This window comes from Miniopterus natalensis, chromosome X (genome assembly GCF_054644295.1).
Source record: "Miniopterus natalensis isolate mMinNat1 chromosome X, mMinNat1.hap1, whole genome shotgun sequence".
Classification (NCBI taxonomy): Eukaryota; Metazoa; Chordata; class Mammalia; order Chiroptera; family Miniopteridae; genus Miniopterus; species Miniopterus natalensis.
In genome coordinates this window covers 22,505,985-22,522,995 of record NC_142103.1, presented here as the reverse complement: position 1 = coordinate 22,522,995, position 17,011 = coordinate 22,505,985, and the positions used below count along the sequence as shown (strand labels likewise).

Genomic DNA, 17,011 nt, shown 5'->3' with positions numbered 1-17,011 from the left:
TCCTGCGATCCACTACAGCAACCACTAGTCACTTGTGTCTACTTACATTTAAACTAATTAACATTATATACAATTCATCAGGCAGTTAGTTCCTCAGTCACATTTCAAGTACTCAACAGCTACATGTGCTAGTGGTTGTTATATTGGACAGTACAGAATATTTCCATCATTGGAAAAATTCTATTGGACAGAATATATATCAGTATAAACAACATGTATCAAAGATGTCCAGTGAATACAGAACTCCTCCTCCATGCTTTCTAGGCCTGGGCTCATTGTGGTTGTTCAGTGATAACCAATGTAGACCTTCTCAGAGAGTGGCTCTATTCTGGCCACCATTACTGCCCTGCTCAGGGAGCTCATCTTCTCCATGTTTCTTCCACTGATTCTGCTCTTTTAATCCTTCCTCAGGGCCTTTGGGAAAGCCACAGCCATCCAGTCTTCTAATAAAAAATTTCCTTTTAAACAAAACTATGAATAATCTAGATTATCCAGCAATTCATGCACCTTTTAGAGCTCCATGGGCTAGTTGTCCAAAAGGTATAGTATACAAAGTCTAAAAGTCCAATTTGATTGATCAGTTAACGTCAGCATTGCATTTATTAGTTGGGAGAAGCAAGCATAGCCAGAACTGAGGAGAAAGTCCTTACATGATCCCTCCACAGCACTTTTAATAACATTAAAAAATTATCCAATTTAATCCCAAATACTGATTTCAAATCAAAATGAAGCAAAAAAAAAGAAAGCAAAACAAAAGAACAGCAAGACAGGAGCAAGGCCTCCCCAAGCTGAGGGGAGGTGGGTGGGGGTGTGAGTGTGAGTGTGTGAAAAGTACATGTAAGAGTGAGTATGGTGGAAAGGGTGTCCACTGAGGGTCACCTGTGTTTCAGTGGGGACTTTAAGGGAGGGGGCTAGACTTGGAGGCTTTGAGATGAGGGCTAGGCAAATGTGCTGTGAATCAGAGGAGGATTCTTGCTGGGGAGAGGAGAATTTAACTTTTGTCAAACAACTGCATGCTTAATTCCTTTGAAGGGGGGGCAGGGAGGACAGTGTCATAACACAGATAGTGTTAATGGCTGCTATTTTAACAATCTAAACTCACTGCCCCAGGGCGCCAGGAGAAACTAAACAGTCTCACTGCAAAGGGTGCAATTTTAAAAAATCAAATAAATAGCTAAAGGCACACTCACACTGAACTTTGCCCAACTCAGTGTCAATCAACAAGTTTCCATTTAATGCTGGACAAGCCAACCCCTCTTCAAAAGAGAACACAGAAAACATTGTAAGTTCAGTTTGGGGGCAGCTGGGCGATATTGTATCTTATCCTTCCCAGCATTTTTCCCCCTTTTGCTTCTTCCTTCTCCCAACTAAAACTTTTGTTCCCTCATCCAGCCCCTCCCAAGTTAATTTCTTTCTAATGCATCTCTCTGGCTCTGGCCCCAAGTGCTGTGGTCCTTCTTGTGTTTCCACACATGAAGACAGACCTGCTGACATGGGCCTCAAGGCAGATTTGCATTGTCTGTAAAACACCTTCCCACCTGCCATGTATTTCAATGGAGATGAGAAAACCAACCCAAATGTATACAAACTAATGCTATGGTTCCACTTGAAAAACTGACATTTTGTTAAGCCACATGCTGAAAAATACTACTGCCCCAGTGTTAGAATGTGGCTTAGGCACATATTTAAAAACAGCCAGATATAGCCACTTAAGTCTTAGCATAAATTTCCCGTCTCCTTCCTGGTCAGTTTGTTTCCATATCCCCAGACTGAACTCTGACCATGCCTTCTAAAATAATAAAAAGAGCTTGCATTTATCAAGGGTAGACTATGGGCCAGGCCCAGTGCTAAGCCCCTTACATGTATTAATTCATTTCATCCTCACAACGGTCCTCTGAGGCAGGAATTACTACTATTACTACTCATATACCTACTCACACACACACTATCTCACCTACTCAGAAATGCACCTCACGCACATTCACACTCACATTGAGTGTGTGTGAAGTGAATGTAGGCCCTCTGCACTGTCTCCTCAAAATTCAGTTCTTCAGGGTCCCCTCCTCATAGACTTTCCACTGGCATCTAGAATTCTATCCATAGTGAATTATTTTAGTTAAACATTGACCTTTTTGTTGCTAAAGAATGAATCTCCCTGAAGGGACAACCCAGCCAGCTTCATTCTCATCAGATATTAGTGACTATTTTGGTGGCTGGCACAGAAGTGAAGATGTGGGGACTGAGAGAGGGGAAATGAATGCAAAAAGACACCTGGGAGCATCAAAGACACACTTCACTTACTCTCAATGTTTACAGAGGGCTTGCTCTACAAAATGTCTAAGTGTAGAATATAGGAGGTCCTTTGTGTCTGGGCCTCCATCAACCTGACCTTTAAAACTTCCTCCTTCCCACACAAATCACACTCACCCCAGTCTTGGTCCTGCACATGCCTTTGCACCTGCTCCCCCCCTCCATCTGGCAAAGTCCCATTCATCTCTCAGAACCCAGTTTGAACGTCCAATCTTCTCTGAGAAGCTTAGCTCTTGGATCTTGTAGAATGTCTCTCTCTCTCTTCCATCTATGACTGTCTAGCCCTTGTCCACACCTCCACCAGAGTACTCATCTCATGGTGTTTTAGTGATCTTGTTATGCCTGTGTCCCTCACTAGACTGTGAGTTCCTTGAAGCAGAAACTCTGAAACCTCAACACCATATATGGGACATGGCCCAAAGCTTGCACTCAGTAAATGTGAAATGAATGAATGAATGAATGAATGAATGAATGGGCGAGTGAGTGAATGAGTGAATAGATGTATACCACCAACTTCTGGTTCAGAGGAGACTCCTTTCTCTGGGCTTCTCTGGGTAAAGCTTGTTGTCCAGGATTTATCAATAGGACCACCACTGGAATTTGGGGTGGGACACTTCCTTCACTGCATTGTGCTCCTACTCATTGTGGAACATTTAACATCCCCAGTTCCTGCCCACTAAATGCCAAGGACATTCCCCAAATCACTGTGATGACCAAAACAGTTCTCCAATATTTCCAGAGCCCTGGGAGAAGGGGGAGGGCTGATCCTCCCTGGTTGGGAAGCAGCACTGCAGTAATGGTTCTTTTTCCTCACCTCGTGGTCTGAAAGGCCCCCTACAGTAGGGTCATGCTGTGCTGCCACTCAAGGTGCTGGATGATAAACTCCAGCCAGAATGTGAATTAATAAGAAAGTAGTTATTAAAGCAGTCCTGGCCTGCTAACAGGAATTATGGCAGTCTAATCAGCAAACAACAGTACAGAGCAAGGAATCTTCCTCAGTGATTTTATGATTGTGGGTGGGGGAAAGGGTCAGGACCAGCCAATAAACAAAAGAGAATCCCCATCAAGCTTTCAAGGCAGCTCAGAGATTGCTACCTTGTCTCTAAGTGAATTATCAACATTACCCCATGTTTCTGCAAGGGCTCACTGCTTTGAGACCATCAGCATTAATGGGCAGTATGCTCACATAGGGCACCTCTGAAATCTAATCAGAATGAAATAAAAAGGTAAAGCAGAGGTGATGCCATTTATTTTATGCCTTCTGCCTGACACTCATTAACCTGTCACTTGTTTCCTTTAGGCCCTCCACAAATATTCCCTGAGGCTGGAGACAATAATGATCAGTGCCTGGTTATGGGGTTGCTGTCTTTGGGATCTATGGGAACAAGTACTAAAATGCCAGAGTTTCATTCAGGCTTTGCCAACATTCTCTCTTAATGATGCAATTTGGGGGCTCAGGATTTAAATCCTTTCTTTCCCTTTCTGCAAATGCCCTTGCTTATATACACCTCTTTATACTTTTTAAAGCAATTCCATATATCAACTTAGTTTGCACTCTCAATGAAAATCTTAGAAGAAGGTAAGAATTATAACTCATATTTTCCAAGTTGAGAAAATAAGCCTAAAGAGGATAGCCAGCTCTGTGAAAGTCCCACAGTGAATTGGGGAGAAAGCAAGTTTAGAGTCCATCTCTTTATTGGCCCCATGTCTTCTTGCCCCCATGACAACACAATATAGCCTCACCTGGGGGAAGGAAATGTGTACTCCATAGGAACAAAGCTCTCTCACCTACCCAAATGTGGCCTGATTCTGGAAGCCGAATGGGCCCTCTGGCCATAAAGCCAGACAGCTTCATCTAGATGCCAAAGTACTAGTATGCTCTGCACCTTGGAGGTCAAAACCCCAAATTCTCCAAATGTCTTCTTACTAATTCCAAAGGCATACCTGGAAGACAGAGAGCACACCGTTCTCGAGGCTTTGGTACTGATCTACTTTGTAGAGCAAACAAAGAAATAAAGAAAGAAACAAACAGCAACAACAGCAACAACAAAAACGGGCCAAACCAAACCAGCACTAAAGAAGACCAAAATAATGTAAACAATTAAACAAAAGTAACAACACCTCCCCCCCAACAGCCATATGCACATATATGATTTTATGCTTGACTGTAACATTTAAAGGTCTTCTGATCATTTTTGCCTCCCATTATAACCATCTAAAGCAAATGAAAATGTGTCATTTAAAAATACATTATTCTGGCCCTGGCCAGTGTGGATCAGTGTTAGAGCATCAGCCCGAGTGCCAAAGGATCATGGGTTCGACATTCAGTCAAGAACACGCACCTGCGTTGCAGACCCGATCCCAGGCCCCAGTTGGAGCCTGTGCAGGAGGCAACCAATTGATGTGTCTCTCTCGTGTCCATGTTTCTCTCTCTGTGTCTCTCCCCCTCCCTTCCACTCTCTCTAAAAAAATCAATGGAAAAAATATCCTCAGGCAAGGATTAACTAACTAACTAAATAAATAAATAAAAATATATATTATTCTGGGAAATATAACTAAAACATAAATGTACAGTTGAACTGATGATTGTAAAACAAACACCCCTGTAACTGCCATGCAGGTCAAGAAAGAAAACATTGCCAACAGCCTAAAGGACCCCCTTCCTCCTGACTCGCGATCACCACAATTCTGAATCTTGGGACAATCATTGCATTGCTTTTTATTATAGTTTTATCGCAATTATGCACTTCCTTAAATAATATCATTTTGTTTTACCTGTTTTGAATTTCATATTAATTGAATCACATTGTACATATTTGTGTGTGTATGTGTCTTGTTTTTACTCAACATCAAGCTTGAGACGTATTATAGTGACTTTTTTAAAAAATTATTTTTATTCTTTAAAGTATTACAGATTTCCCCTTTTCCCCCATTGACCCCCTCCACCCTGCTCCTGCCCCACCTCCTGACTTCTGCTCCCCATATCCAAGCCTAGAAGTACTTCCTTGTACTTAACCTTTTTTATGCTAAAGCTCATTTCTGCCTGCCACCCCCCCCCCTTGGGAAATGGAAGAAGGAAGCTGATCAGTTTCCTCTAAGACCCATTTATCTTTCTGAAGATTGTTGAAGTCCCTTCAGTCTTTCTTTCACCATGCTCAGTAATTACACTTTTCCTTCAACATTGTCTTGTAGGTTTGATACTCTTATCCTTTAGTAATCTTTCTAATAAAACCATGCCAAATGGCGTCAGACATGATTTCCCCCAGAAAGCAATCTCTGAGGAGGCCCTTTTGGAAACGTACTCTTCCAGATAAAGGGATACATGGACACTGTTCTACCCCTATGGATTTCTCCAAATGATGAAAAAGTTGCAGGTAATCATTTCCTAATAGATGATTCTCTCTGAAGTTCCCCGGAAAATGTTAATAAAAAATGTGCCTGTCTTTCAAAACCCAGCATTTCACAGTTACCACTTAACATAGCTGTCATTGTTCAAGACAGTCTAATCTCTGGGGTCCTCCTCATCCTATGAAACATGTGCTCTGAAAACCAACATTTGTCAGATTCTTGTAAGACCCTTTGGTTGTCTCCTGACTTTCTCATCTGCACCACCGGCCTCTTCTCAAATTTCTTTCCATGTTCTTCCCCATTAAAAAAAAGAGAGGGAGACACACTGCAACATGGATGAACTTCGAAAACATTGTGCTAAGTGAAATAAGCCACAAAAAGAAATACAGGGTGTGGCAAAAGTAGGTTTAAAGTTGTGAATATGCAAAAGGATTTATTCATATATTATTATTTATTAACCATCATATTATTTTCCATATGAACTCTAAACCTACTTTTGCCACACCCTGTATACTGTATGATTCCACTTATATGAGGTACCTAACCAAATTCATAGAAGACAGAAAGTATAATGGGGGTTGCTAGGAGCTGGAGAGGGAAAAATGAAGAGTTGTTTAATGGGTACAGAGTTTCAGTTTGTGAAGATGAAAAAATTCTGGAGATGGATGGTGGTAATGGTTGCCCAACAATATAAATGCACTTAATGCCACAGAGGTGTATGCTTAAAAATGGTTATAATTATAAATTTTATGTTATGTATATTTTACTATAATAATTTTTAAAGCAAATAAAAAGAGATTTGTTTTAAAGGAAAGGAAGAAAGGAGTAAAGTCAAAAAGGGAGTAAGGAAAACAGAGAAACAAAGGCAAGGAAGAAAGAAAGCCAAATTTCCCTATTCCTCCTTCTCAGCTCCCATTTCTCTATTAAAATAATAAAGGAATACATCATATAAAAGGTATGACAGTGAGTGTGGACTCTGATTTGGCCTTAGATCCCTAAGAGCATGATCTTGTGAAGGTAGAGAAATCAGAGTAGTATGAATTTGCTAAAGAAAAAAAAATAGAGCTTGCAGGTACACTTGCCTTATTCTTATGTTTTAAAAGTAACCTCTAAGAAGGATCTCTTACCCTTTGAGACAGCAAGGATGGACCTGGAGAGTATTATGCTAAGCAAAATAAGCCAGTCAGAGAAAGACAAATATCACATGATCTCACAGATCCATAGACACAAAAGCATGGAACAGATCCATAGACACAAAAGCATGGAACAGACTGAGGATTCTCAGAGGGAAGGCGGAGGTAGGTGGGTGGGTGGGAAGAGATTAATTAAAGAACTTATATGCATGTATGCATAACCCATGGACACAGACCATAGTGTGTTGAAGGCCTGGGGCAGGAGGGGCAGGTTCAGGATAGAAGGGGTCAATGGGAAAAAAAGGAGACATTTGTAATACTTTCAACAATAAAGATAAAATTTTAAAAAAACTACCAAGTTTGATGTCTTTCCCTTTCTGCCCAATTAAAAAAATCTAACCAACCTTCTTTCTCTGCTGCAGACAACTTTGATTTATCCCATTCCTTTTTTTCCTTATTTTTTTTAAAGAAATGATTTTAGAGAGAGGAAGAGAGAGAGAGGTGAGAAACATGGATCCGCTGCCTCCAACACACACCCAAACCAGGGATCAAACCTACAACTTGGGTATATGCCCTGACAAAGAATCGAATCTGCCACATTTTGGTGTATGGGACAATGCTCCAACCAACTGAGCCACACCAGCAGGGAGATTTATCCCATTATTTAGAGATACAGTACATATACTTCATAGAGTCTCCGCAACTTAGAGAGTAGAAAAAAAAAAAAATCTGTTTCAGCAGTCATCCATCTATTGCTGAACCAGTTCCCACTCTATGGGTCAGCCTATATGTAACAAAGAAAAGAGATGGCACATCAAGACATTTATAAAATAAACTACTGTGATAGCCAAAAATGGAGTCCTGTGAGGAGGGGCATTTTGGAGCAGATTTCAAAAACTGACATCTTAAGTCTGCCAGTTTTTACCATCATTTTTAGGGAATAGCTGACGGTGTAAAAATCCAAATACAAAAATCATATGAAAATCATCCTAATAAAGACTGTTATTTATTTTAGTGGCTGTAAATAATCTGGTAAACCTTTTGGGTTATAGTTGTCTTGCATCCAAAACCCTGAAGTGAAACCCTTTAGCTCTAGGCAACAGATAGGGAGGATATTTGGTTACTTCGGAAACATACTGAGTTAAATTAACAAACCCAAAGTGAAAAAATTGAGAGCTGGCAACTCATCCTAGAAACCACTGTGTCCTCTGCTATGAACAAAGAACTTATCCTTGATATTATGGAGAGGTTTGGTGCTCTGCAGGATTGTGGGGAAGGTTTTAAAGCCTGATTCCATAGTTTCCTCCTTCAATGCTACCCTCTCCCTCCAATCCAGTAACTCTTTCAAGTATCCAGGTTGTGGCCTTAAAATCTCCCACCCCCACCCTCACCCCTACCCCCACTTCTACCATCAAATTCTACTTTCTATATCCTCTGTGCAGATTAAATTAAAATAATTCATTTAAGAGTTAAGCCACCACTTTCAAAGATAGATGAATTTATCAGGCATCAATCCCTCAATTCAAAAGATTAAGCTGTAATAATGACAGCATTTCAGGTATCAGGCAACCTAGCAGGGAAGTGGGGTGGGGGATGGGGATGTTTACAATGCTGGCTGGACAGGACTTGGAATCACAAGTCACAGGAAATCGAGGTAATACTCACCTGCTCTGCTTACTCAGAGAGCAAGACCTAGTTTAAGGGTCAGCCATGAAACCAGGAAGAGAGCTCACTACAGAACCTTTTACTAAAACTCTTTAACATACCCTAGGATGTGACTCTAGTTTCAAACTAAGTTGAAAACAGATTAAGCTGAAAACACTGATTTTGTTTCAAACTATGTTGATTGCCTTTCCCTTTGAGAGTTTCATTTGTTTATCAGCAGAAATTCCTAGGCTAATTCCAAGAAATGCCATTCATTTCTCGCCAACAACAAGTTATGAACAATGGGTGGGGCTGAGGGGGATGCTCCCCAAGGAGGGTCCTTCTTTCTGGACATGACAGCCAAGGACTCTGAATGTGGAAGATGGCAGAAAAGAAAGTCTTTGGATGGGAGCTCTTGGAAAGCAGGGAGGTCAGCCAGATGAAACAGTGTGCACATGTTACTGCAGGCTTGGTCCTCAGACAGCATCACACAGTCAAAGTATGCTTCCAAGGAGCTTATGCTCCCCACTATCAGAGAAACAATGTTGTGATATTGCCTCCCACCCTCCACAGATGCACAGGGCCCTCTACTTCAAGATCTTGCCCCATATTGTTCTCTGTAGGCAGTGCTCTTGACCTCCATTTATTAAGATCTCCCCTGGGCCCTATTACTATATTTCAGTTCCCAGTCCAATTGCATGAGAATAGAGGTGCTTGATTAAAGGGCAAAATATTCTTTGCAACCCATGTGAATCTGAATTTTTAGTGTAGGGCTTAGGAATCTCACTTTTCAACAATCATAAGGTGATAGTTAAGCACACTAACGTTTGAGTAACACTAGTTTGGGATATTATTCTAAAGTGGCCCACTAGCTTAATGAACTACAAACTAAGATACTGTATATGCCAATAGCTTATTGCTCTCATATAAATAACTTCTGAAAATTCAATGGGATAATACAAGACTTCCTAAAACATATACTAAAGAACAATAATCCTGCAAAGTGTTCTATTAAAAAAATTTGTTCTATGGCTAAATAAGTTTGGAAAATACTGCATCTTATACACCTCTCTTGTAGATTTATAATCTGTATTAATATGTTAAAAAGCTCTGAGAAATCCTGCATTAAAAGAAACCTGTTTATCTTTCTCTAATACAGAAATCTCAAGTTTATTTGACCATATAAATGTTTTCTTTAGTAAAACTTATTATCATCCCATAAAATTGTCTTCCTTGCAACAAACTCTGGAAAACACTGCCTTCACCCAGAATAGTGATTGTAATGGTAGAGGTTTCTTAAGTATAGAAAGTCAATGGAAGATTCATTTGGTATCCCAAAGGAAGCACCACTTTCCTCACCTTTGTGTGGGGCCAGCTTTGGTTAATGTCCATTGAAAGAAATAGAAGACTTTTGTTCTACCTTGAAAGAACACCATAGTTTTCTTAAATCTTGTTCTTATATGACAGAAGGGCTTCTAGCATGACAACTGAAAATCATATTCTTTTTAAAAAGCAACGAAATCCCCAGGATTTACCAGAGACAAAGATCATTTTACCTGGCAGAAGGCAGATTGGTACCACTGTTCTGAAGAAGGATTTAACCCTTCATACTCTGCACAGTGTTCAAGGACCAAGCATATGAAGAAAATAATGGAAACAAAGCATGGAAGATGGCAAAAGGGGCCTAAGAGGTAAGAGACCAGTCAGTATGGATATGAGGGATCTAGTAATCAATAGTGAACATCTTCCTTGCTACATCTCAACAATCAGTATAAGAATACTAACAATGATAATAATAACACTAAAGTAAAACCTCTGTTATCCAGAGACCAACATTTCAGAATGTTCAGGGTTTTGGATAGCTGTTAATCAAGAAAGAGTTTTTGTTTGTTTTTTAAACACACTAGTCTTTTCGCAGGCCAAAAATGGCCCCCAATTGATCATCTCACATACTATACCTATTGTAGTCGCCTTGTTGAAGGAGAACAGTATGCTAATTGGCTGTTATTGTTTAAAAGGAATTGACCTTTTTCAATAAAATCCAAGAGGCAAGTGAATACAGAATCCAGAGAAGAATAGAATAAGTTAAGAGAGAGCAATGGAGATCAGACATGAATGATGGCAACAGCAGAAATCAGCAGCAACTGTGAGGATGACAAGCAGCTGACACTAATAGAAATAAACAGAAAGAAGATGGAGTGGCTTTAAAATTAAGCAGAGATTCCTCAATAAATTAAACATAGAATTACTATATGACTCAGAAATTCCACTCTTAGGTATTATACTCTAAATAACTTAAAGCATATGCCACACAAAAACTTGTACGTGGAAACTTGTACTTGTTCACAACAGCATTATTCACAAAAGCCAAAAGGTGGAAACAACACCAATGCCCATCAACTGATGAATGGATACACAAAATGTGGTGTATCAATACAATGGAATATTATTCAGTCACAAAAAGGAATGAAGTACTGATACATACTACATTGTAAATAAATCTTGAAAACATTGCTAAGTGAAAAGAGCCAGGCACAAAAGGCCATGTATAATATAATCCCATCTATATGAAATTTGCAGAATATGAAAATCCATAGAAACAGAAAGCAAGTTAATGGTCACCAGGACCTGGGAGGTAATGGGGAGTGACTATTTAATGGACATAAAGTTTCCCTTTAGGGTGGTGAAAAATTTTGGGAACTAGGTTAGTGATGATGATTGTACAACATTGTGAACGTTCTTAGGGGCACTGAATTGTAAACTTTAAAATCATAAATTGTATGTTATGTGTACTTTATCACAATAAAAAATGAATAAATTTCCCTTTGAGATTTTTCCCTTAAAGAATAAAACTAGGGAGAGCAATAAAGTCTTTTCTACTTGATTATTATAACACTGAAAGTCACAGATATGAACATAGACATAGTCCCTCTTTTTATATAAAAGTAGGAGATGTGAGGAAAGAGGAACACAATGTGCAGACAGGTCAGTAATTACAGGCCAAAAACAGCCCAAACCTAACACCAATAGATTCAGAGTGGTCCAGTGACTTGCAACCCTCACTCTAAACTGTCAAAGGCAAAATACTATAAATCTACCTCATCTTCTATAGATTTTTCTGCTATAGTATAGATTTGTGTAATCCAAACTTGTTCATATGTGAGTGGTCAATAAGAAAATAATGTTGTTATAATATAGAAATTGCATTTGTTCATGCATGATTTTTCCTAGCAAATTAATATTTTGCACCATCAAGTGACAGAAACTGATTGTCAAGTACACCAACACAACTGAAATCAGTAAACCATGAAGGAATATAGCACTCTATCCTATTTTTATTCACCCTACTTTATTCCTCTTAGCTCAGTTTGATCATACATGCTGCCTTATGAGTACTTATTACATAATTCTCTCTGATCTTTGTGCCTTTTTCTCCTGTCTCTATAACTCAGATGCCTCAATACTTACTTACACTCTCTTCCTTCAAGCTAATGTCACCATTTTAAGAGGTGAAGTCTATACTCAGAGTAATATTCTTTTATTTATTAGAGATCTAAAATTCCTTTTTAAACTGTGCTAGTATTTTACTAGTATAGTTGTTTTGTTAGTACTCTGGTTACAAAGTTGCATAAATTTCTAATTGTTTTTTCCAGTCTTGTTGTTTCCTTAAGCCCTGTTATTTTTCAGTGTACAATTCTGCAGAATGTGAGAATTTTCATAAATGCACATATTGCATTATAGTAGAAATGCCTGTCTTCACTAGCTAGCTCACAATCCAAGTCCTGTTGAGTGAGTAATAGCATTGGGCTTCCAGCTTCTCCTTACAGGAATATACAGACTACAGTGAATCACTGGAAAAGCCTTTTCCTTAACCTACCTTGAATTTAAAAGGCTGGGGTGAGGGGTGTCTCTCTTGGCAAAACCAGTTTTACTGTCCATATTAAAGCCATATCACAGAGCTAAACATTTTCACACCTAGCCAAAAGGGAGTACTGTGGATCAGGTCTCTGGCAACAGATCAAATAAGCTATTTTGACAATTCTATAACAGCTCTTTAATGACCTGAGAATACTGGAATACCTCTAAGGAAACTCAAATGTATTAATTCTGAATAGCAAATTCTTAATGGAATGACCATTAATAAACACTTATATAATACCATGATTTAGGATCTTGGTCATTATAAAGGTCTTTTTTTTTTTTTTTTTTTTTTGGTGATAAAATTATATATAAAAAACAAATGGAGAGAAGTCATAATCTTTCTCTTCCCCTCCCATTTTACCACTTCACTCCCCCAAAAGAGGAGATATGGAATTTCATTACTACAAATTTCTTATTACTGGGGACTACAGAGAGTCCTGCTTAGACATTGGGATGGATTTCATGACCTTTCTGACTTCTGTGCAGTCTTGATTTTTTCCATTGTCTTCTAACCTCAATGTAACACCAGCTTCTTTGGGCCCAGTAGAGCCCTATGGTATGTGACCAAGACTTGACCTCTGCCATGGAAACTTAGGGAAGTGTTGATGAAAAAAGTTTCATTTGCTCTTCACAAGAATCAGTATAGATTTAATTCTTATAATTCTGGAAAAGTAGACTGCATACTCTGATTTCCAGGGTTCAGCAGGAGATCTGAGAGATAACCTCAAATACATGTTGGAACCTTGGAAATTGCAGGAATGGGGAGTTTAGAAAGCAAGAGCCATGGGAAACACAGAAACAAATGGGAGGGTGGTTCCTCTGTCCTCTCCAATGAGAGATAAGCTATAGGTATGCCTAATAAGACTTACCAATCAAGTCCATCACTACCCATATGAACAGTCCCTGAAGTTGATACTGCTATAGGATAATGTATAAAACTAAAGGCATGGGTTTATGGTTTCCTCATTTGTTTTCTCTTTTTTATATAGAACTTTTTCATTATCTTAGCTTTAAATATCCTATTTTTAAGGCAGGATATTTTCATCACAGCACTTTGCATTGGGTTAAGACACAAAACTAGATCCCTTTCCTTTGACCAAACATTCCTGTGGCCCTGAAGGCATGAGTTTCTTCATGCTGAATAATCATTTAGGTGAAAGGAATACAGAGGAGTGATCACATCCATTGCCTTGTCTCAAAGCAGAATTGTGCCAACTCTTTTGATTTCCAGAAATATGCAACAAAGAGACTAAAATTCTCCTTAGTCATTTATTATGGGATTTAACAACCACTATGTCCTAAAGTTCTTCCTTTTATCAAACTCCATTCTTCTCTGCTATAGTTTAAACCCATTTACTCTTCTCTTATCTTCAATAGCTCATTTGAGTTCTAATTCAATATGGCAGAGAGAGCAAATGAGAAAAGTCTTTGCTATTTTCCAAAGAAAAGTGAGAGATAAAATTTAAAATAAATAAATAAACTTTAAAACTTCAAAATAATAGTCAGAAATAAAAAAAGACTCTTATGGAATAAAACATAATACAAGGAAAGAAAATACAGCAATAATTAGGGCCAAAGCCACTGGATACAGAGTTGGGGCCAGGTAGCTGATCAAGAACTATAGCCTACAATTCACTGGAGATTAGGGTCATACTCCTCACATGTAAACAAGGACTGAAGTAGCTCTGCCCACCCCACATTTTTCCCTCAAATGGTCTGATTGACCAAGGTAAGTCCCAGTCTAAGATCATTATCAGGGACTGACACTGCACAAAAAAACAGAGGTAAAGAGAGACCATCTAAGCATGAGGAAGCCCAAGCTGAAACACTAATATAAAGCCTGGTTTAGATCTCAGTGAACTACAAGGCCTGAAACAATTCCACCAGGAAAGAAGGTAAGAGAAAACTCCCCATAGAGGATGAGATTTTACACAAAACTTTTAGAAAACAAAGGGAAATTCAGAACTAAGAAAAGCTTTCAAGAAACTCAACAAAAGTGAGAATTCAAACTTGAAAAAAAATATTCAAATAATCTGAAATGGAATTTAAGTATTTAAATACCTTAAAGAAATAAAGAAGAGAATAAGATCCCAAAAAACAATGGCAGGGGTTTATAAAACAGCAACATGTAGATATTTTAAAATATAATTTAAAAATTAGGGGGAAATAAAGCTATTGAAAATAAAAACAACAAATAGAACTCAATAGATGGCCTAAATAATAGGTATAAGAAGGTTGGGGAAAGATTTCATGAATTGGGGAACAGAACTGAAGTAATATATTATCACAGAGAATATAACAAGGTGAAAAAAATAAAGGTGACACTAAGAGACACAGGATATAAATTAAATGAACAGCAACAACATACACCAAAGATAACTTTAAGAATGAAAAAAAAAGATAGAAGGAGAAGAGGTAACTTTCACAAAACTAATGACTAAAAATATAAAGAGAAATTTGAGTCTTTTGGTTGAAAAAGTCATGTGCTAATCAGGTTAAATAAAAATAAAAATAAATCACACATCCGCACACTTCATTGTGCTCATCAAAGAAAAAGAGAAACTCTCAAAAGCCAGAAGAAGGAGAAAACAGGTTACTTACAAAAGAACTACAATCAAACAGAAGATTTCTTATCCACAAACAAAGGAATTCTACAAACCATTTATTAATATCTTCAAAGTGCTGAGGGAAAATAAACATTCACCTATAATTCTACACCCAGCCAAATTATCATTCAAGAATGAGGGTAAAATAAAGACATTTTTGCATATAAGTATTAGGGAACTATAGTGCCACTGCCCACAGGAAGAACTGTTAAAGGTTTTTGGAAACAGGAAGAAAAATAAACTCACAAGGAAGTGACTTGCAAGAACAAGAAAGAAAAAAAGTGAACAGCTGGTTTCTATACTCCATAAAATGGGCTTTTTAAGTCTTCAAGACAATGTGTTTATTTCTTTCAATTTTCTCTTTTCTTGGATTTATGACCTCAATTTTTTAATACTTTCTTTTTCTCTTAAAATAACTTAGCTTATACTTTCCCCTTTTCTCAATACTTGTTTCATGTTTTACAGCTGGGGTAAATAACAGCCATACTCCACTCTATGCTCTTCCATCCCGTTTCTGCCTCATGCCTCAACATCCTTTCCAAGGAAGAACAACCTCTACATAGCAGTTTAAATTCCTGTGACTTTAGACCAACTTTGGAGTCTTCTGGGGGGGGCAGCTTTTATAAAGCTATATGAAAGCAACTTGGCAGATTAAAAAAAAACAAACAAAACTCCCCTGATTAGCCTCTTTATCAGAAATTTCGTCAAATCTTCCCAAACCCCTCCCATACCACACCCCTGTAATCAGTTAAAGTAGAAGCAGCAAATAAACACATACAAAAATAGTAAGCCTCATTCATTTAGGGATTGATTCCTAAAAACGACTTTTGGGTTGATCATATGCTGAGTCATCTTCTTACATCTTGGAGCATATACTATCATCACCAATACTCAGAATGATAAACCTGTGACATGGCATTATCTTTTGTCATCTGGTAAAGAATTGCTTATGTTCATCAGAGTGCAATTACTGATGCAGGAAAGTTCACTCAATAAAGGTGGTGACAAAAAAGGTTGGGAATTTCTTTTCCATTAAGTAAAAACTCATTCCTGCAACATTTCAGTTAACTGACTTTTCACTGAACCTCATTCCTAGCCCCATTCCTATCATTTTTGCCCTAACACTTTTGGTTTCTGTCTTACAAGTTCTCTCTTTACTACTTAGAAAAGTACCATCTATGCCCTGACTAGAGGTTCTTCACATTTTTAGGGTCACGTCCAGCCCCTTTAGAAATACCAATAAAGCTATGGATCCTCTCTAAAGGAATTTACATGTATATGTAGCTATACCAAAAACTGCAAACAATTTGAAAGGGTTCCTTGACCCCATAAAACTCACCCACAGACCCCCAACTGCAGAACCTCCTTCCTAGAGGAAAACAAAAAAGACTTAGAGGACTATAAGGCTTCTACTACCGAGTTCCCAAGATTGTCACTTAGCTTTTCCTAGGACTGCTGTTGAGCCCACAAACATTCTCTGATTCATTCCACACTTGCACGCCTCTGGTTTGGGAGCCAGGCCCCAGCCAGATGTGAACAAAGTGTCATTGAGGGAGCCCCTGCCTCCAACAAACACCCTAGCCACAAATCTTGAAAGTAGACATCCTAACAACCTTGTGAAAAAGTCTCTGCACACCCCCCCCCCCCCCGTCCCCTTAGATTTGCTCTTAACAATGTGTACATAGTAACTGCAGTCTGGAAGAGGTGACTATTCAGCAGGCAGGCAGCTTTATACTGTCATAAACCTCACTGGTTCAGCTCCTTTGACTTATGAAGAGCCCCTCATCATTTAGAAGCTATGCTCAGATGCATTTCCAGCACTAATTGCATAGGACACGTGCCGTCATGCTGCAACTCCCTTGGTGCCCACCGCCCATGGCACGAAAAGGCTGTTTACTGCAAAAAAATCTCTGGGCCACAATTCCCTTCCCCCAATTGACATCCACCTTCAAATGATTAAAAGCCCAATGAAAATCTGTTACTGGGTACCAAGTAACTTATTAGAGCCTAGAATGTGCCCCACTTGGGCTATAAACACTATTTAGGGGC

General features: G+C 38.7%; 1 protein-coding gene across 3 annotated transcripts in view; it reads right to left on the bottom strand.

Moving 5' to 3' along the window:
* CHRDL1 (chordin like 1) overlaps window positions 1-17,011 on the bottom strand; it is a 120,423-nt gene that overhangs the window by 68,044 nt on the left and 35,368 nt on the right. The window contains exon 5 of one of the 3 annotated variants that reach the window (XM_087813679.1): window positions 16,302-16,331. The exons of the other annotated variants lie outside the window; for them this stretch is intronic. Within the exon in view, the coding sequence (XP_087669805.1) occupies window positions 16,302-16,331 (30 nt within the window). The remainder of the gene's footprint in view (window positions 1-16,301; window positions 16,332-17,011) is intronic. 3 annotated transcript variants of the gene reach the window in all.